This window comes from Elgaria multicarinata, chromosome 9 (assembly GCF_023053635.1).
Source record: "Elgaria multicarinata webbii isolate HBS135686 ecotype San Diego chromosome 9, rElgMul1.1.pri, whole genome shotgun sequence".
In the NCBI taxonomy this organism is placed as follows: Eukaryota; Metazoa; Chordata; class Lepidosauria; order Squamata; family Anguidae; genus Elgaria; species Elgaria multicarinata.
In genome coordinates, this window is record NC_086179.1 from 27468685 (window position 1) to 27492175 (window position 23491).

Sequence of the window (23491 nt, forward strand, 5' to 3'; positions counted from 1 at the left end):
CAATGCACAGGGCCTAGTGTCATTCTGGGGCAATGGTAGCCACTAAAAAAGTATAGTGGTGAATGTTTGGAGAAAATTATGCAAAGTGGCCTTCTTTGTCTAAGGAGCTAAGAAAAAGGGGAAAAAATCACAATGTTTCTTAGGAAAATGTCTTCTGAGAAATTTCAGTTCATCTCGATTTTTTCTCTCCCTTTAGAATATCTCTAATCAAAATAATCACCCACGTAGCGTTTAAATGGGTGGAAGGCAGCCAATGTCATGAGTAAATAAATACACTATACAGAAGGTGAAGTAGAGCCTTTGGCAATGTCTGAAAGCATGGGGTGAGGCTCAGGCTGGGATCCTTATTAAAAGTATTGGGGTGTTACAAGAGCATCCCTATTTTTGTTTGAGAAATGTTGAGGGCTATGGAACACCCTCCTGAAGGAAGCTTGCTTCCAAGTTTAGAGAAAAAGCATCAAGCACCCTTTTTAAAAGAGGGCTTTTATTTGTTTGGCCACTTAAGATGCCTTTTCTGGAACTGAATGTGGGTTATCTCTTTTTTTTAAAAAAAAATCTGCTGTCTTTTCGATAAAGTTAATCTTTGTTGTATTTTCATCATTAGTTTGTAATGTGTTTACCTAGCCACTTTGGTTTAAAACCACTCAAATATATCAGACCCCCAAAGAGTCCTGGGTGTTATTAAGAGTCTCACAGCTGCATGCTTTCTGCAGAGGAAAAAAGCCACTGCATGGCCTTAGCTAGACCTAAGGTTTATCCCGGGATCGTCCCGGGGTCATCCCTGTTCATGTAAATGACACACAGGATATCCTGGGAGCAGGCAGGGACGACCCTGGGATGACCCTGGGATAAACCTTAGGTCTAGCTAAGCTTCAACATCTTTGGGCAGCTTTTGAGAGCCATCATCGTGTGAGGGCCCACTATTGACCCCTGACTATCATTACTGCTCCTTCTCATTGTACTTGCTTGCTTGCTCATCTGCTCAGGTGTTCTCAGACACTGATGTCAAGGGGGTTCCAACTGGAGCAGGTCCTAGTGGTCTCTCTGCCTGCTTCTGTCTCCTTTGCTTCTTCTTCCCCACAGGGTCAAGATGACCGTTAGCCCTGTATGGGTGTGGGTGTGGGTGTCCAACTGCAGCAGGCTCTTTGCCGTTGGCAATGCATGCATGAACATTACTTTTCCCAGAACTTTGTCAATCATATTTGCTGAATGAGAGGACAGAAATAACTTCTATAATCAAACATTATTACTATTACTTTATTCAATTTGTATAGAAACAACATAAAATACATTTTTTTAGCTCACTTCAGGTCTTTTTTAAAATATCTCTTCCAACCATGAAGAACACCACATATAATGCCATTCTATGAATCATTGACATGGCCATGTATAAAATATTGGCCGTGTTCTTCAGGAACGAGGCAGCAGAATCAGAGAATTCAAACTAAAAATGGCACGAACGAACAAGGCAGCCAATAGGTGGGAAATCGGCCAATCACGTTGTCCTACCCTCAAAACTCCACCCACATGTCAAAATGCGATTTAACTCCCCCAAAGACACATAACCATAACGTGGTGCAAACTCAGACGTGATCTAAAAGTCGCGGTAAATCGCAAATGTGAATGTGCGCATTATCGCATTAAAAAACCGGCGCTACAGCGAATGGGCGGCTGTGTCATGTGTCCTGAAACACAAATAAGTGCATTTAGGTCGGAGTAAACAGACAAGCCCATGGTTTATCATTCCACGCAACCACTCTGTATATTTTTCATTACACCATCTAAACAAGCGCCCCCAAACCCATCGAGTTTAAAAGGTAGAGAAAGGGGACATTTTTTTAAGTGTTTTTTTTAAAATGACTGGAGCAGATCCCCTCCCCCTTCTCTCTGAATACTAGAAATTAGAGACACCGGCGATTCGCAGGAAGTTGAGGACTGACTAAAAGGAGTACTACTTCTTGACATGGTGAATAATAAACTAATGCAACTACAAATTATTAATAGAAATAAAAACTTATGGAGCTACATGAAGTGCTGATGGCCTCTCGCTTTCAAGAAGTATTTATTACACCCTCACACCCCAGTCCTCCAAGTGGTGAGAACTCCAGGGGTGCAAGCATTACTCAGGGTTTTGGTTTTCTTAGAATGAAGTTGCTGGAGACTTATGGTATTTTGTGATATATGGTTTATTTACAAATATGTACAGGTTGAGCATGAGTTGCAGCATTAACACGTGACGCTAGGGAAGTGCGATTTCTCCCCCATCTGATGTTGCCTGTAGGGTTGGGAAAGGGTGTAGAAAAGGGCAACCAAAAAGCTCAAGAAGTTGGAGCTTTTTTCCTGTGAGGAAATAATAAAGCTTTGGGCATTTCTTAGTTTAGAAAAAAGATGACTAACAGAGGAGATCCTACCTGCTGCATTGAAGAGATCTGCAGGTGGATGGACCAGCGCATCCAAAGATCTGCTGGGTTCATGCCAGCAGCAGAGAAGTGAGGGTGGAATGGCATTCTTGCTTTCCTCTCCCTCCCCAGGTGTATCTTGGGTTTTTTAAAAATATTTCCTTTCCATTGTTTTTAGTGGGAAGGAGTTAATCTACACTAGCTCCAGGCTGGCATAGATCTGCTGCTAGTATCATGTATGTGTGTGAGTGTGTTTGAAGGCATTGAAGATGAACCAGCTGCAGAGGTTTCTGTGGCAGCTGGGAGGGTGGGTCTATAGTCAGATCTCCCTAAGGTGGCAATTTACACACTGCAAAAAAAGAAGAGAGGAATTGCATCACCAAAAATGTGGACAAAAGAGGATCCCACTCTGCATAACAAATCTATATGTTAGTAATAATAAGTATAATTTAAATAGAAATGCAATACATCTCACCGTAATGGGGAAGACTATGACCAGGTGACCTGGCAACATCAAGGCCCCTTGTCTCTCTCCTTTTTCTTTCATTTAAAACTAGACTTGGACTGGACACCTTTGAATAGAGGACTGTCCTCTGCCAGTTCTCCAAAATAGAACACTGTCCTCTGTAAAAGAGGACACATAGCCATCCTCGATCTCCACCTTGAAGATCATCTAGTTGACCACTGCAGGAAGGATTCTGAACTAGATGTAACTTTGATCTGATCCAGGCAGCAGGGTGCTTTTGTGTTCTTAAACTATTTCAAACACCTCCTCTCCAAAGTGTTTCTTCTTCATAAAACAAGAACTCTGCAAAGATGTCATATTCTTAAGCTTGTTGCCAGAGAAGATTTACCATGATTCTTGCTGGAGCAGAGAGCCAGCATCACTAGCATACTTGAGAATATATTTAGTCTGTATAATCATACTGTGAGTGCCTGAAACTGAAATGTTATTTCTGTTATTTGCTCCAGGGTTCACTGGTTTTATAATCTCTCAGGTCACATGAAAGATGCCAGTATGGATTGATTTTCAGTGGGTAAAGTTTAAGTGTACCTGACATGCTCAGACCACTCCATGTTGCAAGTTAATTGGAAACATGAAAGACCATTTCAAACCAATCTCTTTGCCCGGGGAACATATGTAAGGGCAAATAGAGCACAAGTAAAAAATATCAGCCCTATAAATCTACTAGATCTAGAGTGGTGGAGCAAATAACCGTGGTTGCATGAATAAAGAAACATTCTGTCCTTGACAACTGGACCAGTGTAATCTTGGGGCAGATCTATACTTTGAGTCAAATCATTATAATGCCACCATGTTAACATTATATCCCTCTAACACATTTATACTTTGTGGGATACACAATGATATTTGTTGCGGTATTTTGGATAATATGGAATAAAAAGCAGGAAATAACACATTGAACACATTTAAATGAGCGTTTTATAGCATGCTCATGACTGGCCACTCACAGATGTTCGTGGGTCATTTTGATGACACCATTAGCCTCCTGAGTGTCTCCCGCTCCATTCCCCAGTTTTAGTGGTAAAAAAACAAACCTCAGAAAACCTTCTGAGATATATCGGTATTTGTCGGGTTTTCCTGCCATGTACAGCCAAAGTTGCACTATAAAACACCCACTAGAGGGTGCTGTCCCATTGAATTGCATGGCCACGCGGTTGCTGCTCTCTTCTTCATGTAATTAGAGGTTGTTGTAAGTGCGGAAGAGAAGCAGAAAGCCGAGCCACGGTAAGGGAATGCGATTCCATCTCTCGACTGAAGGGGCTCTATGAAAGCAGTATACAGAATGTGTAATGTGCCCCAACAGTTATCAGTAGTGTAGATCCAGCTTTGGTCTACTTGCCAAGCCACCCCACACTTTTTTATTTTTGCTCTATGCTTATGGCTAATTCACACTTATTGATAGTACCAATGGAACCACTTCTCCAAGACTTCTTCCCATGCATGAAGAAACCATGAGAACAAGGCTGGGATGGAGAGCAATGCTTGTATGGGAGGAAGCCACATTTTGGGCCTCATCCATATAGTACAATTGGTGTACATCTTTGGGCACACTCAAATTGTTCAGTTGGTAGATGTTACCAGAACAGTGTCAGAAGGAGCCAAAGGAAAGCAGCTCCAACACCACTACTAATAAGGGTCAATAGTCCCTTACAGGTGGCCAGTGAAGAGTGGGGCTAAACTTCCTGTTCTGTTGAGCCTGCAAGAATACGTAGAATGATATGTAAATCAGAGTCCTGATACTGAACCACCCCTTCTGTGTCTCAACTAAATATCCAGTGAAGGCAATCAGTGGATCAGCTGCTAGGTTAATCCAGGAAGGATCAGATCTAGTACAATGACAAAGTCATAAATTACCTTGTGTTGGCACCAGGACCCCCAAACTCATCGCTCAGTGCTCCAGTGATAGAGTAGTGAATTATAATATGGGCTCAAGCCCTTAAGAGTTCAGTCCTGTAAATCTTGTCTTTTTGTTTTTTGTTTACTTTTGCTTAATAATATATTAGAAGTGGCAGGCACCTCTGTTATATTAGGCACACTGCATTAAGTTTTTCCAAAATAAATGACATTTAGATTATAAGCACTCTGGGGACTGAGCTGTCTCTATTTGCGTATGTGCATTAATGGTGATGCATGAATAATACTTGTAATAATAACAATAATGCAAACAAGCAGCAGGTCTATTTTACTTTTGATACAATTTTAAGTGTCAATTATGGAAAAAGTAAAGCAATATTTATCTTATGGCTAATTTCAGTTTGAAATAAAACCTGATAATTTAGTGGGGTTATATGTGAGAACAGAGCAAGCATCTACAAATCAATTATGTGAATGACTGAATACATAGTAGATGGTGATTCATAATGTTTAGAATTGTATAGATCCTATCAGCTGTATACTAGAACAAATGGTACCTCTCTGTGTGAGTGTCTATATATTTGTTTGTATGTGTGTGCATAAGCTTCTAAAAGTGCTTCTTTTACCCTTTTCAGATGAAACGAAAGCAGAGAATGCACCCCCTCCAGGTTAGTCAAGAGGCTGTGTGCTTTTGTTTAATAAAGCATTAAACATAAAGAGGTGATTGCTTTTTGTACTAATATTTGCAACGCTACTATATTAAACTTGTTTTATGGGAATTTAATAGCCATAGCTTCCACACAAAGAAACCACACAAAGAACCTTGACAATTGTGAATTACTAAGGATTCTGAGAATTCTCTGGAGGAAATTGTACCTGGAAGTATTGGGGAAATTAGCATCATTTTATTGCTTGAATATTATTATTATTATTATTATTATTATTATTATTATTATTATTATTATTACTACTACTACTATTAAAGAAGGCCTCCTATGTCTGCTGTAGTACATGAAAGTTCAGTATCTCATATATTAGCCACTTGTAGTAGCTGATGAAAGGGAATTATCCAAGCTGTGAGAGTTTCTGGGGCTGTAGTGCTTACCCAAGTTTGGTTTGCTTTCGAATGAGGTCACCAGAGGCTTATTCCATTTTGTAGTATTTACGTTTATTTACAATGCAAGTTGAGCTTAGGCGGAGGAGCACAGCTTAACAGTCCAGCAGGTACTCCAAGCCACAGTGTGTGTGTATGTGGAATTAAATTAAAATAACATTTTAAAAATTGCTGGTTTGCCACTGGAATTCTTCACCAAACTACTCCATAGCAGTAGCATTAAAAGGGTTAAATTTACAAGCTGAAACACAAGCTAAATCTGGCTCTTTTAGCACTCCATACAGCCACTGCAAAGCACCATTTTGTTTGCTTAAAAAATGATTTTTAAAAAAATATGGGGCACTTTGGGGGGCTGCAAGGAGTGTTGGTGGCCATGTCATCCACCCCTGCTTTAGATGATGCAGCAGAAACTGGCTACCGCTTGAAAGTATATAAACTGAATCACTTCCCACAAAACTGTTTTAAAGCTGCTTGCGTCCACTAGTGCTGGTGTGGAACATTCTGCCGTAAAGCGCTGCGGCTACTGGAAAATGAGGTAATACAGACAGTTCCCATGTTCAACACACAGAGCCATTGTCTTTTGAACTGCAGAGAACTTTAAGAACTCCAGGGAAGGGACGTGCTGGTCACAACAGGAAGCTTGAGATTTCCAAATACCATAATCCAAATGCCCAATCTACTCATGGGCATATGCACCATCTAAATCCCAGTTGGGTTTTTTAAACAGATTAGAAATGATGCAGCAATGTGATATGGATCCCTTCCAAAAGAATGACTTTATAGTTAGGCAGTACATTGCATCAGAAATCTTTATAGATCTACGGAATTAACTAAGACCATTGCTATGGAATGGAGTTTTACAGAGTTTCTGTAGGGTCAGCCAGTCAGGGTCATTCTCATTGCTCCTCTGAACTGGATATAAAAGGAGATTGCATAGAATGTGGGATTGCTGCTTTTCAGTGGTTTTATTTAACACAGTTCTGAACAAGTAGAGTTGGAAAACCTCTACCATGATGTTTTGGAGGATATCCCTTGGAACAGTGCACAGCTCTCCTGAAGGTGCTAATAGTTGTTTTCCCTAAATCTCACTTGGTGTTTGGGAGGGTGCAGAGGGAACCTGTTGGTCCTCTTGGCCTTGGCATCCTGCCTGGGTGTTTGGATCCTATGGGCATGTCTAGATGGGGCGATATCCCGGGGATCGTCCCTGTGCGTCCACATGACGCACAGGGGATCCTGGGAGCAGGGAGGGATGATCCCTCCTTTTCTCTTGGAAGGATAATAGACTAGTGATCTTTCAGAGAAGAGTCTCATCACCATTGCTGCTCTTTTCTTTGAAAAATCTCAGATAAGGGCATAAGGCAAATCCTACTGGGTCAGAGCAAAGATCTGTCTACCCTGACTGGCACTGAAGTCTTTTTACTCACTGACCCTTTTAACTAGAGATTAACCTTCCACATGCAAAGCATGTGCTCTGCCACTGAGATATGGTTCCTCCTCTAGCGAATTCCACTGACTAATAAAAAATTACATGCCAACAGGATCCAATGGGCTGTTGTAATTTAAAAAAAAATCTGTGTTAGGATCATTGCTATCATTAGCCAGAGTGAGTCATCCACCAGGTCAGGTGGCAAATGCTGAGGGAGTAGACAACGTTGTGTGTGCCAAGCAGCCTGCCCTGCACACCTAAGCTCACCTGTTGCCCTCAGGTGCTGTGGAGGATGCTGGTCCGCCGTCTAGCTAATCTGGTCATAGAATTTTGTACATGGAATGCAGGGAAGCACCCTCTTTTGCCTCAGGCAGCCAAATGTTTCTTATACATGTTCCATTTTAGATGAATGGTCTAACTCTTGCAGGCTTTGGCAATTAATGTTCTGGAACCTGCTGACTGCTGTGCTTACATAATATCTAAAAATGCTACTGTTATGCCAGCATCACAGGTAGGTATGCCAGCATAAATGTTTATGATCAACATGTTTGATCTAAAAAATGTGCTTCTACTTCCTACACAGAACAAAATATACCTCAGGGAGATGGAAATGCACCAGCAAAAGGTGAGTGCAATTGTTCTCCAAAAACTAGAAGCAGACAAAATATCACTAGATGATACAACAGAAGTAGATTTGAATTTTCTCTCTTCCTTTTTTCCTTTTCCTCAGCCAGAGTTTTAATTTCATCTCTTTTTAACAGTATGATTTAGTGTGGCTTTCTGGATTTTTTTCCTGCATGTCTCAAGGCCAAACTGTACATGATGTGGGTGATCCATGATTGGCTCTCCCAATGTTTTACTCTTCTACTTTACCAGCATTGGCTGACTGGTATGCCAACCTCGGCCCTCCCTGGAGAAGGCAAGACCTGGCCACAGTAATTCAAGCTTTAGTAACTTTAAGACTGAATTATTTCAACACACTCTATGATTACCCTTGAGAAGTATTCATTAACGTTAATTGGTATAAAATGCCACCACCAGGCTGGAATACAACAAAAAGCCTTATTCACCATGGTTAAAGCCGTGGTTTAAGGAGAATAGTTCCCTTGACTACACCAAGCAGGATATTGCACTATGAAAGTGGCATGAAAGCAGTATATAAGAGGCAGGAGCCAAACTACTGCTTTATAGCGGTATTGAAGTGCACTGACAACTGTTGAGGCCCATTGACACATACCATATACTGCTTTCATACCGCTTTCATAATACTATATCCTGCTTGGTGTGGCTCCTGCCTTTTATACACCACTTTCATAATGCAATCTCCTGCTTGGTGTAGATTAGGCTATAGTGTCTTCTGAACAGGGCTATTAAAAGTGATTATCTGCACCTTCAGAACTGTCACTAAACAATTACTGCTACTATACAGGTCTTTGACATAGTTAGGCCTTAGGCTTACAGAGGTACATTATATCCTCACAAAATGCATTGACAGAACATCAACATTATATATATATATATATAGCATTTCTTCACATGGGCCAAAATATCTGGAGGGCCATAAGTTGCCCACCCTTATTCGAAAGGGCTTGGGTGTTTGAAGAAGTACCATTCCCTGTCAAGTGCTTTGTTCAATGTCTGAGATTCTGCTCCGAATTCCTCTGCTGACCGCTTCAGCCAGGATCTGAAGTCCTATATGACTAGAGCCGAATTACAAGTGGGGGCTTTAGACAGCTCCTACAGCCCTCCATAATGCACTGCAAACAAATGAACAAAAATCCCACTGGATATTATTATTATTATTATTTATTTATATAGCACCATCGATGTACATGGTGCTGCACAGACCACACAGTAAATAGCAAGACCCTGCCGCATAGGCTTACAATCTAATAAAGTTGTAGTAAACAATAGGGAGGGAAAGAGAATGCAAACAGGCACAGGGAAGTGTAAACAGGTAGGGTGAAGCTAACAGTATAGAGTCAGAACAAACTCAAAGTTTAAAAGCTATAGGGAAAAGAAAAGTTTTTAGCTGAGTTTTAAAAGCTGTGATTGAGTTGGTAGTTCTCAAGTGTTCTGGAAGAGCGTTCCAGGCATGAGGGGCAGCAGAGGAAAAAGGACGAAGCCGAGTAAGGGAAGTGGAGGTCCTTGGGCAGGCAAGAAGCATGGCATCAGAGGAGCGAAGAGCACGAGCGGGGCAATAGTGTGAGATGAGAGAGGAGAGATAGGCAGGAGCTAGACCGTGAAAAGCTTTGAAGGTCAACAGGAGAAGTTTATATTGGATTCTGGAGTGAACTGGAAGCCAATGAAGAGATTTCAGAAGCGGAGTGACATGGTCAGAGCGGCGGGCCAGGAAGATGATCTTAGCGGCAGAGTGGTGGACAGAGACCAGCGGACTGATGTGAGATGAGGGGAGGCCAGAGAGAAGGAGGTTGCAGTAGTCCAACCGAGAGATAACCAGTGCGTGAACGAGAGTCTTGGCAGAAGAGACAGACAAAAATGGTCGAATCCTGGCAATATTATACAGGAAGAAACGACAAGATTTAGCTACTGCCTCGATATGAGGAATAAAGGAGAGCGAGGAATCAAATATAAAGCCAAGACTACGAGCTTCCTTGACCAGAGTAAGCGTGACGTCGTTGACAGTAAGAGAGAATGAGAGGTGAGGAGAAGGTTTAGGAGGAAAAACAAGCAGTTCAGTTTTTGCCATATTGAGTTTCAAACGGCGATGAAGCAGCCAGGCTGAGATATCTGAAAGACATGCCGAGATACGATCGTGGACATCAGGAGAAAGTTCCGGAGATGAGAGATATAGTTGTGTGTCATCGGCATACAGGTGATATTGGAGGCCATGAGATTGAATAAGTTTACCCAAGGGCAGCATATATAGAGAAAACAGCAGCGGGCCAAGCACCGAGCCTTGCGGAACCCCTACTGAAAGGGGAAAGGAGGAGGACGAGCTGCCGTTAGCCGACACGCTGAAAGAGCGACCCTCTAGATAGGAGGCGAACCAGTTATAGACAGAGCCACAGAGTCCAAGGTCATGGAGGGAATCTAAGAGAAGATCGTGATCAACCGTGTCAAAGGCTGCAGTTAGATCAAGGAGAATAAGGACGGAATAATGGCCCTTAGACTTGGCAGTGAGAAGATCATTGGTGATCTTGGTAAGGGCTGTTTCAGTGGAATGCAAAGGACGGAATCCAGATTGAAAGGGATCCAGAGCAGAGTTACTAGAGAGAAAGTCAAGACAACGAGAGTAGACCACACGTTCCAGAATCTTTGAGACAAGGGGCAACAGAGAGACAGGTCGGTAGTTAGACAGAGAAAGTCGATCAAGAGTGGGTTTTTTGAGAATGGGAGAGTTGTATTGAAAAAGGAATTTCTGCAGGTGTCACTTGTATATATGGAGAACCTGGTGAAATTTCCTCTTCATCACAACAGTTAAAGCTGCAGGTGCCCTGCCGTCTTTTAAATCTGGTCACTCTGGTATAGCTCCTGCAGCTTTAACGATGAAGAGGGCATTTTACCAGGTTCTCCATATATACAAGTGACCCCTGCAGAAATTCCCTTTTCTGTGCAACTGTTAAAGATACAGGAGCCCTGTCCTCCTTATCACGGACAACCCTTAGTGTGTGTACCCTGGGAAACTATTTGGTTCAAAGAGAAGGGGATATAATTTTTAGTGAAATCAGTGATATTTACTTCCAAATCATGTGTTTTGAATCAGGATATCTATTTGCAGGTATGGAATACTAGAGCACCCACTCCTCCTCCTCCTCCTTCTTTACAGAAGTACTGGAATCAACAGCAGCCTCACCTTACTCACAATATCATCCTGTAGTGACTCCATTTCACATGTCTGTTTCGTCTAGCATCATTGTATTCCCATATCTTACATTTCATAATGTTTTTTAATTTACCCTCAGTTTTGTGCACACAATAGTATAATGTGCTCGTCATCTCTTGGAATAATAACATAAAATTAACGTGCTCATTTCTCTCTTTAGGTTCCATTCACGCATCCAAGCATTTACTAAACTGTCTGCATGTTTCATTTTAACTTCATCTCTCTAGGTTCTATCATGTCATCTATTAAAACCTGTGTATGTTTCTTCTGTGACTGCTGTTTCCATGAGGTGTCGGTACAAAAATCTCAGCTGTTTTTTGGAGTCTTTAAAGGTTATGAGCAACCCTGAGATATCAGTGGGGCGGGGCATATACAACATTTCATTAGATCCAAGCATTCCCCAGCTCATAAATGCGAAACAGGTTATCATCCTCCCTCATTTATAATGTACTGTTTAAACAGCCATCCCAAACGTTACCATTGAACATAGATGTGAATCATATACTTCTGGGGAAATGTTGGGGTTTCATAGAGATTCTCCCCTTTTTATTTGTTTGTTAAGTTTATATCCTGCCTTTCCATGTGTAGTGTCCAAGACAGGGACTGCATTTCACTACAACATATATGGGAGCTTCTCCTTATGGATTGCACCCAGAGGTATTAATATAATGGCATTAAAAAGCTAATAAAAATACAAATTATGATTTTTTAAATTTGTTACAAGTGTTAAAAGTCAAATATATTTTTTCAATAATAACGTTAGAATTACTTTAATACTATTGTCCAGTCAAAAGCTGGATACAATTTGGAATCAAATAGTTAGGACCTTTGCAATGCTGCAACAAATTTTATTCAGACACTTTAACCCAGCCAAACATCTGCTTCATTTGTTTTTAAGTGGCTTGTTTAAAGAGGCCAACACATCTCTATTGTGGCTATTGTGAAGCAGCCTTTAAAAAAACACTTCAAACACAAATATTAGATTAATTTAAATGAGGTAATTTCTACTTTTGAGAGTTGTATAGTTTGTCTTCTGACCTGTTTTTATGATAATTCAGGTGTAGTTATATTGGTATCCACAATGGAGACCTTTCTGTGAGTACATAAAGGAATAAAACCATATTTTTGCAAGCAAGGTTACTAAAATGGAGAGAAGACCAAACCTGAGCTATTCTCCTAGGCCACCTCCACCCAAACCATGATCAAGTGAACTGTAGACCAACCAGTCAGTCCCCTCTTTTCCGTAGTCTCTTGGGAAGAGCCAACACATTCATCCCAGGGATGAATAGGACCTGATATAAATCACATTGTAGTACTACGAGACATAAATTGTACCAGTGTACATTCTAAATACACACCAAATATAAGCAAGTTCCCATATCATGGTCTTCTGTTAGGTAATTCTGGACTACAGGGGGATAAAAGATATCACATTCCACCTGGTTTTACATCTAGAAGATTATTTGAGCTCTTCTGAATGGGAGGTCATCTCCAGTAGTGATAACGATGCAGTTGGCTAGAGCTATTCTAGTATTTTTCTGCAGAAGAACTTGCTTTTTTGGTCAGGCTGAAAGAATGAGAAAGGGTTGGCAATGCTAAAATGCAGTTAAAAGACAGGTCAGTTTTCTTAACTCATGCAAAATTGTTGCATTGCTCAATCTACCCAACTAGTATACTTCTTCTTTATAGTAAACAAATCTGTTTGTATTTGAAGGTCTTCGTCTTTTCTAGCTCTATTTGTGAATTGCTTTTTGTGAATTGTTAAACATATTTATTCCATTAAAATTTTATTTGCAGAAGAGAAGGAGAGTGAAATAATGATCGTAATTCTGCCATCAGGTCTGATATTCTTTGGGTATTTGTTATCTTTTGCGGATGACATTGCTAACATAGATTACATCATCATTTTTTCATTATAAATGGATCACTGTTGTTGAATCATTCCTCCATTTTGCTGAAGCAGTCAGTCCATCCAGTACTAGTAACAGAAGAATTAGGAAAGATGGACTGATCCATTTTTTTCATCCCATTCATCAAAGCAATAGTACTGCCATTTATTCCCTTGGTATCCATAGAAGTTGCACACCACATTTTAATATCCTGGTGATATACAGTGGTTGGTGTTAACTTTATCTGCTTGGAAAAGACATGTTGCACTGGTTGGTGAAACTGTAGTTGTTACCTTGCATACCAAATAACGGCTTTTTATTCTTCTAGTTTTTCAAGTCTTTCAACAGGACAGTAAAAAAAACTAGATCACTCTTTTATGTTGTGATCATCTGCCATTTGGATAACAAGCACGGCATTGCATATATTGTGCTGACTGAGCTAAACAAATTTCTGATTTCTTCCATCCTTTCATTGACCAGAAGTGCACTATTATGAGGAAGACAGAAGGGTGTAAATATATGCAACTCTAATAAATTTCCAGTCTTTGGAGCCTGTTATTGCCTTCTGATCAGTTAGCACAATATTCATATTGTTCATGCATTTATCATTATCATAGCTCTGCAGATCAGCATCTTCATGTCATCATGCAGCTTATGGAATTTGCAGGTGTTCCAAACCTGTTAAGATTTGTTCATAGGAAAGTATTTTTTACTATATGGAATAATTTTCCTAGGATTAGAAGGTCCGTGTTGTGTTCATTTCGTATGGTCCAATGTTTTTTGTTTTTGTTTTTTTAACTTCCTATAAAAGGGTCCGGATGTGTACAGACGACACCTGTTCCCACAGAAATTTTCTTCTCAAAGAACTCTGTTTCCAAAGAGCATCTTTTCAATATTGCATTTCAGTTGTATCAACACTTACATTTTTTTTTACCTGCTAGAAATAGAAATGGACACAACCCTATCTGAAGGAGAGAAAGAGAGGAAAAATGAACAGCATCAAAATTTGAGATTGTTGTTTTTCGAAATTCAAATCTGTTCACTCTACCATAAATTAGTACTTAGAGATCTGTAATTGATCTACTGATTTTAAAACACACCACACCCACCCACATGCACCCTGAAATGCAACTTGTTCACACCAATGGTACTCAGGAACAGCATGTTTCACTTTTCCCCACTCTTCCTCTTTCCCAGCTATTGTTTGCCCCATAGGGGGAAAATACTGTGTTTTCCCTTTTAGGGCAAACAGCAGCTTAGGGGGAATTTTGAAAACAACATTGGGACAGTGGTGGGGAGGAAAGTTAAACATAACCACCCCCACCCCCGTACTGCTGCTGCAAGCAAGTTGGCAGCTTCCCCTTCAGTTACATTAACAGTACAAAATAAAAATACAAACCAGGAAATTAATTACAGATTTTCAATGTAATGGATAGTTTGGCCCAAGGGGAAAAAGTAGAATTCAGAAGGTAAACTAAAAAAATCTGTTTGTTTTCTCTCTCTCCCCTTTTACCCTTTGTTAATAGGATATTTTTTTAAAAAATTGTTTTGCTCAATACGCATAATCAGGTTTATTTCAAAAGCATTTACTTGTAAGAGTAACACAATTTTACAAGTTCTTGATCAAAGCAGACATCCCCCACCCTGTTTCAGGAACACCATGCATACTTCCATGTTTGCAGGACTGGAGCCTTTCTGTGGGCCTACTCAAATGTGATTGAACGTGTGATATCCTGTCTTTAAGTAAATAAACAGGAGTCAAACCATTGATTATAATGGTACCAGTATTCAGCTTTTCCAAATGATTTCAGTTTTATTTATTTTTTCTTACAAAGTTAAGTACATACAATGTTGTAACATTCTGGGCTGAGAGGAGGGATTTGTTTTGTCTTTCATGTTTGCCTTTTTTTAAAAAAAAAAGTCTTGATAATAATAGGATGAAGACAGACTGACTGACATTCTAAAATGTAATAGAAGTAATTCATAGACACATTGTCTGCCTTGAAAACAGGTGCCTTGGAAAGCATTAAGACTGTGCTCAACCCATTTCTGTCACACTTATCTTCACCCATTCTTAGTTGTAGCTTTTCACACAGTATGCAGGTAAAGCATATGTTATTCTAATAATATTGATTTACACCACTAGAGATATTTGTGCCTAACAGCACAATCCTATACATATCTACCAGAGCCAGTCTTCCCACCCCACCATGAGCCCCTGACTCAGGCAGCAGAGCAAAAGGGGCGGCGAACTGCAGTGCTCCCTAACTCTTCCTCACCAGGAAGGCCTGCCATGTCTCCAGAGGGCAGCTGTTCTGGAGAGCCCTGCCAGTTGGTCTTCTGCTGTGGCATTTGCTGCAGCGAAAGAGCTGCCGGCAGGGTTCTCTGGAGCAGCTGCCCTCTAAAGAGCCAAGTCAGCTGAGGGGGCAGCTGGCACAGCTCTTCAGAAATCTGGTCAGGCCAAAATGCCTGGCCCTCCCTCAGAGGCAGGCATTGTGGGAGGAGTGTCCCATGAGATGGCCTGTACAAGTGATCTCCTGGGATACTCCCCCCTTGCCTGGCACTGAGGAAGGACCCCCTCAGAGCCAGGCATTTTGGCCTAGCCAGCTCTTGCCAGTAACGATAAGTGGAATAGGGTGTGTGATGTGGTAAAGTGAAGGGTGTGGAGGCTGTAATGTGGTGGCAAGGGATAGAGGATGGAGGAATGACGTGGGAAGGGGTGTGGAGTGCGGCACGGGAGAGGGGAAGGAAGTAGGGATGAGATGCAGCAGGAGTGAAGGGGTGGGGCGTCACACAGTAAAAGGGAGGGAAAGGGGTTTATTTATTTATTTATTTATTACATTTTTATACCGCCCAATAGCCGAAACTCTCTGGGCGGTTCACAAAAATTAAAACCACAATAAAACACCCAACAGGTTAAAACACAATTAAGAAATACAGTATAAAAAGCGCAACCAGGATAAAACCACACAGCAAAGTTGATATAAGATTAAAATACAGAGTTAAAACAGTAAAATTTAAATTTAAGTTAAAATTAAGTGTTAAAATACTGAGTGAATAAAAAGGTCTTCAGCTGGCGACGAAAGCAGTACAGTGTAGGCGCCAGGGGGACCTCTCTGGGGAGCTCGTTCCACAACCGGGGTGCCACAGCGGAGAAAGTCATTGGGGTGCAATGTGGTGAAAGGAAGGGAGCACAACACAGGAAGGGGTTGGATGGGGAGGGGATGGTGGGACGACATAGTGGCATTCGGGGTGGAAGGAAGGGGAATGAGAATGGGAGCATGATGTGGGAAGGGGTGAAGGCATGATGTGGCAGTAAGGGGGAAGGGTGGGTGCAGGAAAGGGAAGGGGAAGCTGGTGGGGGTATCATGGGGAAAGGGGTGGGGAACACAAAATAGGAAGGGGAAGGCGGTGGGGGTCACAATGCAGCAGCAGGAAGGGGAAGTAAGCATGACTAAGGAAAGGGACAGGGGCGTGACACAGGAAGGGAAGGGTTGGAGAGCATGGTTTGATAAATGGAAGGGCATGTGGGGTCAATGCAGTGGTGGTACATGTGCTCTCTTTCCTCAGGCAGTGGGAGAGCTTGATATCTATTCAGAAGTAGTTCAGTGGGACTTATTCCCTGGTAAGGTTACAGTCTTAATGTTGCCAGTAACCTCTTGGGCCACAGCTAGACTTAAGATTTAACCTGGGATCATCCAGGGTTCGCCCCTACCTGAGAACTGGATCCCCTGTGTGTCACCTAGATGAACAGGTTTGACCCCTGGATGATCCAGGGATAAACCTTAGGTCTAGCTATGGCCTTGGTCTCTTCCCTTCTTTCACCATCTAAATTTGAGCTCAGTTATTAGCTAATTGAAATAGTGGAGTAATTTAGGATGTGCATTTTATCTTGGGACTTGGATGAACACACACATGTTTATTGCTTCTAGCTCAGAATATTCAATGGAAATATTACCACCTTAATAATTTTCTGTATCACTGTTGATTATTTGCTCAATATTTCCTAAAATTATAGAGGACATATTCTGTTAGAACAGAATCCTCTTATTATTAATACTGCAGAAGTAGTTTTTAGTTGGACTTTTAGATCCCATTGACATGACAGGAAAGAGCTAAAACATGCTTAATTATTCAGTTGAAAGGAATAGAATCTTTTCTTCGTGAGTCTGTTAATCTGCTGTATCTACTTTTGTTTTTGTCACAGACTTGAGATCCAAGCACTATAAGAAGAACATTTCCTTACCTGCTTTTCTGCTACATAACCTTTAGATGGCACTAAAAGCCCAAATAGACAAGAGAAAAAAAGGTTTCATTTGCTTTCGCAATTAATTACTGCATTTTCCTTGCTCTAAAATGTTGCTGAAAGTGCTTGGTCTAAAGAACCCTTAATATAGGGATGATGGGCACACAATAAATGCCTCGTGTAGAAAAGCCTTAGACTCTTAATTTTGACAGGATTAAGAATATTAATGGGCACATGTTATATAGTTCTTATTTAGACATCTTACCTGAATTTGAAAGAAGAAGAAAATAATTGTTTGATACCATTGTTTTGGATCTACCTTCTGCCAGTGCTCCAAAGTGCTGGACTCTTCCCTCCCTATCCTGATTATGGTGTTATTTTTGTCTCTCTTAAAAACCACCACCACCATTGTAATGAATGTATACATGGTACACATTTTACTTGCAGACGGGAACGTCAGCGAAATGACAACCTCTTCAGAAGGTCAGATCTATGGTTGACCTTGATTTTTCATTGTGGCTTTTTTTTTTTGTACTCCATTTCCCCCTCAATTTTCGTATTTCGTGGATGACATTTCTAACAAATACAACCACTTTGAAAGCTCTCATTCAAACTCATGTGTTAATAATAGATCACACTTCATATCCCATTTTTGTACTTGTTTGAAGCATCAAAGTTGACCATTTCGGCTGCTCGATCCCATAAAGCTTTATCCATCAGTTTGCAGTTTTCATTACCAGTTTACCAGCTATCATAGTTCCCTTCCTTTCTATTCCAGGTTTCTTGTTTTCATCCATTTGTACTAAAAATTAGGATAACCTACATTGTTCCTTTTCCTTGCTTGCTTTATTTTACTTGTTATATATCTCTTTTTACAGATGAAGATGATGCTTCAGCTGCAGGTTAGGAGGATTATTCCATTTTATGTTGTTTAATTTGGCGAATATGATGAGGAAAAATAGTAAGAGTTAATTCTTACATTCTCTGCATAATTCCACCTGACAGGGAAGAATTTTTTTCTTCTTCTTTTTAACTTGGCTGATGCCATAGTAAATAAATTTTACTCATGAGCAATTTTCCATTTGATTACACTTAGATCTCTCCATTAGGAATTGTGCTTTAAAATGGAGAAATTATTTTTTAAAAAACGCCATTCTGAATGAAGAAACATTTTGCTATTAGCAATGTATGGTTCGGGAGGCCTTGATGAAGAACATTTTTTTAAAAAATACTTAATTTAATCTGAAAACTCGAAGAGGATATTCATTTATTTCGTTTATACATCCAGCCAGTATCCTGATCTCAAGGCAGTATACAGAATATGGCCTCTGAACATTTAGTCATCATAGCTATTAATTATTAGACCTATCCTCCATGAATCCTATGGTCCCTGGGAGGGTTCCCAGGGGCTATAGGATTTTTTAGATTTTTCTTTCTGACGGCAGAGAGGATGTTGCACCCTCAGAAGAGAGACCTGATCTCACAAGCCTCCTCTGTGCGGCCGAAGAAAGGTCCTCAGCCTTTCTCCTATATTGGAGAGTACAAAAAGGAAGTGTTACAGGGAGTGTTTCCTGGGTGTTCTAGGAGAGGATCCAAAGCTTCTCATGCCCCTGATATACCCCTGGAATGGGGAAAAAACTATGGCAGCTCTGCAGCTGGTGTAGTGCACTTCCCTCCCATTGGAATCATTGGATTCCCTTCAATCCTGCCAGCATGACCCACTCCCCACCCCCCATTGGCTGGACTAGTCTGCTCATTATCTTATCCAGGCACTGACTGCACCCAGAACTGCTGAACTTCAGCAAAGTTGCGGCAATCGTGTGCCTTTAGACTATGATCCTTTCCCCCACCCTGATTTCAGGGATTTCCCCATTTCCATAGTTTTAAGACTATAGGTAGTATCCAATTGTGGTGCAGCACTGGTATTAATAACGTTGTTCTGGTTTAAACAAACACTGCCACGATGTCATTAGTGATTTTTAATGCAAAGAGGGAAAGCAGCAATTTGCTGCCAAAATTTGATGGTGGCAAATCACCTCTTTCCCCCTTTGCACTAATAAATGCTAATGAGGTTGCACTTGCCATTGGCTTACAGTACGTCATTAACACTAGTGCTGTGCTGCCATTGGATACTCTGTTCTAATTTCCCCCAGTTCTATTATTTGCTTAAACAAGACCATTATGCTCTACAATTTTTTCTCTCTTCTGACATATGACAACAGTCCACAATACTACATGGGTAATAGAATAATCAAGGTATAACTTTTGAATTGGTATCATCCCGTTTACTCTTACCTTTCAGATGGGAGAAAGGCGGGAGACAGAAAGGACTCAGGTGAGAGTTTCTAAAACAGGACGGAAGGAAGGAAAAATCAAAACATTCCAATTTTCTCACAATGCAATAACTATTAATTACTGATTTCTTGTAGCTTATTTTTCTTCCATTTTGAATGGTTTATGTGCTATCTCATGCTAACCGTTCATTTTTATTTTACATTTGTTTCAGATCTAAAGACCCTGCTTCAAAGTTTCATGAGGTTCCAATGTGCAGAGCTCCCTATGAGCAAGGGCCCCCCCTTTCACATCATTGGGGTGAAAACATGTGCCCCTGATCATATGAAGCTCTGGAGCACAAAAGTGTATATTGGTGCTTCAATTTATAGAATGGATTTGGAAAAGCTAGGCACAGACCAATTTTTTAATAACATACTAACTTTTACAATGAGAATATAAAAGAAGAACAATGCCAAACCCATTTTAAAAGCTTCACACTTGGGCAAATTATTTTTTTATTGGCTTGTTTAACAAAACACACAATTTCTTACACATGATTTCTTACGATACTTTGCATGTGATGTTTTGTGTGCCATCATTTTCAAGATGTGTTCCTTTAGATATAGTTCCTTTACAGATGGGCCTACAGAATCCAGATTGATTACTATGGGATGATGATACTCATTACCAGCACTTCGATAAAGGCTGAATCAAACTTTTACCCAATATCCTAGCATATCGAATATACACATGGGCCTGCTTTGCATGGGCTGAAATAGCCCTTTGCCTTAAAGTGAAACTTTAAGGCAAAGTTATGCAGCTGTCAGAATTTGACACATTTGTGCTCCCCTCCCCCATTTGAGTGAAGCCATGCCTGCTGGTACTCCTAGGTATGGCGCCTGGCACGATACCCTCCTATTGTTCCCTGGGGGAGGGGTCTGTCCAATCCATTCCTCTGATATGGGGGCTGCCCCACAGCAGCAAACAGGTAGTAGCCATATAACTCAGACTATCCACACACACCCCGCCCAGGGTTCAAACGCCGTCAACAGCAAAGCTTTGGTTGGGGAAGTTGGTTACCTAGTGACTGAAGGTGGTACTGCAGTTGCTAAAGACAGTCCAGCACAGACTTCTTATTATCCATAGCCATAAGGAGCTCTATTCAGTTCAGACATTTATGTCTGATAAATTTAGACCCCATTATTTCAGTGACATATCAGGCTGAAAAAGAGTGATGGAGAATGTGAGTATTTGAGCAAGAGGTTGGACTCGATGGCCTTATAGGTCCCTTCCAACTCTACTATTCTATGATTCTATGATCTTTTGAAGATGTAGCCTAAAGAAAGGGCACATCAGGGCTAACATAAAGAATTCAGGTGAACATCCGTTGGCTGAAAAGGTTTATACCAATAAGTGATATTTTCCCCTTTGTTCTCCATGTTAGTGTGGTCTACGGGAGATGGTGCACCAGAAGAAGCAGAGAAGCAAGACAATTCCCAGAAATCTGTTTTATTTATGGAAAAACCAAAGGGTGGCTCAATTAGTGTTGGTAAGTGTAAACAAACAAACAAACCCAACAACAATTAAGCCGGTAACCCTATACACATTTACCTAGGAGTGAGCCCTCTTGAACTTAATGGGACTTGCTTCTAACTAAAGACGTGTAGAATTGGATTGCATGTATATGCCTTATGAGGCTTGCATAATTTCTGTGTACTGCGAATATGCATTCAAATTCCTCTTGGACCCCCAATCAATAGGAAAAGAATATAATGGTTCAACATGACTGTTAACATGCTTTCAAAAAATCCAAGACGAACAAGTGTCCAATCCAAAGGAGTAAAAGTGTAACTTAAAATCCCACCAGCTTGTTATTTCGATGAGAAAGGGGAACAAAAGAAATTCCATCCAGCCCTTGCTGAACAGTCTATTGCTGGAATTTTAGCTTTTAAAAAAGCGGGGTCTAAAGGGAACAGCCCCATCTGCTGGATCCAGCAGGGAAACTGTACTCGTAGCACTTAGTTGCACACATGGGTTACAAAGGTCCTGTGCCCGTACAGGGTGGAAGCTGGATCAGGGAGAAAATGCTTGCATTGATTATTATGGGACCATATAATGTTGGAGCTATTGGCCTGGTTCAGACAACACGCTAAACCATGCTGCTTAACCGCAAAATGGTTAACGGAATGCATTGACCTTAATGCACTCTGTTAACCATTTTGTGGTTAAGCAGCATGGTTTAGCATGTTGTCTGAACCAGGCCATAATATTTCATTGGGTAGGGCTTCATTTTTGTCAAGTGTGACAAATGTACTTCCAGCTAGAGGATTTCTTTGATTGCCATAGATATAATTCTTTGAGTGTGTTGTTATGAATTACTACATATATCAGCCTTCACGAAGCTGGCACTCTCTAGATGTGTTGAATTGCAATTTCTATCGTTCCCAGCCAGCATGATAGGAGTTGCAGTCCAGTACATCCAGAGGGCAGCACATTGGGGAAAGCTGACATACATGATAGAGAGCCAGATGTTAAGTCATTTGTTTGTTTTTAAGGGCAAAATATCACATTCATAGCCAAAGTAGAAGCCCAGGATCTTCTCCGAAGGCCAACTGTTAAGTGGTTTAAAGGAAAATGGATGGACCTGGCAAGCAAAGCAGGGAAGCATCTTCAGCTAAAGGAAACATTTGAGCGCCAAACCAAGGTACATATGGATGACGGCAGAACCCAGAGTTTAATCCTAATAAATCAATATAGGATGTGATATTTGCACATGAGTATGTGTGTGTATGTGTGTGTGTTACCTGCTAATCATTTCCCAAAATTGAATTAACTATTGCACTGTGTATTTGGATTTCAGATTTATACATTTGAGATGCATATCATTAAAGCTAAGGAAAACTATGCAGGAAATTATAGGTGTGAAGTAACGTATAAGGATAAGGTTGATAGCTGCTCTTTCGATCTGGAAGTCCACGGTAAGAATCACTTTTATGGTTTCCTTCTTTAGTGTTTTTTATTTATTATATTTTTATTTAAAGTGATACAAAAATAAGGAATAAATACAAACAATCTGGTTATGCCCTTATCTACACCTATTTCTACATAGGCTTCTTATGCCCACCAAGTATGTATGGAACTCATGCTCCTCTTTCTCATTTTTAATATCTATCCATTCACGGGTGCATTTTTTTCAGGGGTGGGGGAATTAGCAGTCAGCGAGCAGTATTCAGGGCCGTCACACTGAAGGGGAAGAAACACAAATGGAAGTATAAATGAGGTGGCGGCAGAGATTTGAGTATAAAGACTCAGCAGAAGATATATGCTCCTGGGGTATCCTGGGAACTGTAGCTATGTGAGGAAAGAAGGCAAGAGACCTCGGCTGGAGAAATCTCAGCATAAGAACATAAGAGCCCTGCTGGATCATTTTTCCTACAGTGACCAACCAGATGCCTCAAGGAGGTCCACAAGGAGGCCATGAAAGCAACGGACCTCCCCTACTGCTGCCATTGTGACTCAGCAAGTAGCATTCAGTAGTATACTTCCATAGACATAGCATGGAGGGTAATACCCGTTCTTAGACCTGTTCTGCGTGGATTTGTGCAATCCCCCTTTGAAAGTGACAGCTCTTTCACTCAGCTCCTGTAGGCTGGAAATGACTCAGAACATACTTTTTGAGCCAGTGAAATCATAAGAAATATTCTTGAAGCAAGCATTTGAGAAGCTTGCTGAAGCCTGCAGTTTATATTTGGAATAAAGGGTATGGAAGATGACAGTGTTGACAGCTCAAGACTCTATGGATTTATTTGTGATGGAGGTCAAAGGAAAGGCTCCCCTTTGGCTCATCTCAGGTCTAGCAAGGAATTTGCCCCTTACAAAGCCCATCACGAGGCTCCAAGAGGGACATTGTATTAAG

General features: G+C 40.8%; 1 protein-coding gene across 3 annotated transcripts in view; it reads left to right on the forward strand.

Annotated features, from left to right (window-relative positions):
• Window positions 1–23491, forward strand: part of MYBPC1 (myosin binding protein C1) — a 107878-nt gene that overhangs the window by 14276 nt on the left and 70111 nt on the right. For all 3 annotated transcript variants that reach the window (XM_063133365.1, XM_063133366.1, XM_063133367.1), the window contains exons 2-6: window positions 5415–5447; window positions 7903–7944; window positions 21020–21124; window positions 22131–22279; window positions 22436–22553. In XM_063133365.1, the coding sequence (XP_062989435.1) occupies window positions 5415–5447; window positions 7903–7944; window positions 21020–21124; window positions 22131–22279; window positions 22436–22553 (447 nt within the window). The remainder of the gene's footprint in view (window positions 1–5414; window positions 5448–7902; window positions 7945–21019; window positions 21125–22130; window positions 22280–22435; window positions 22554–23491) is intronic.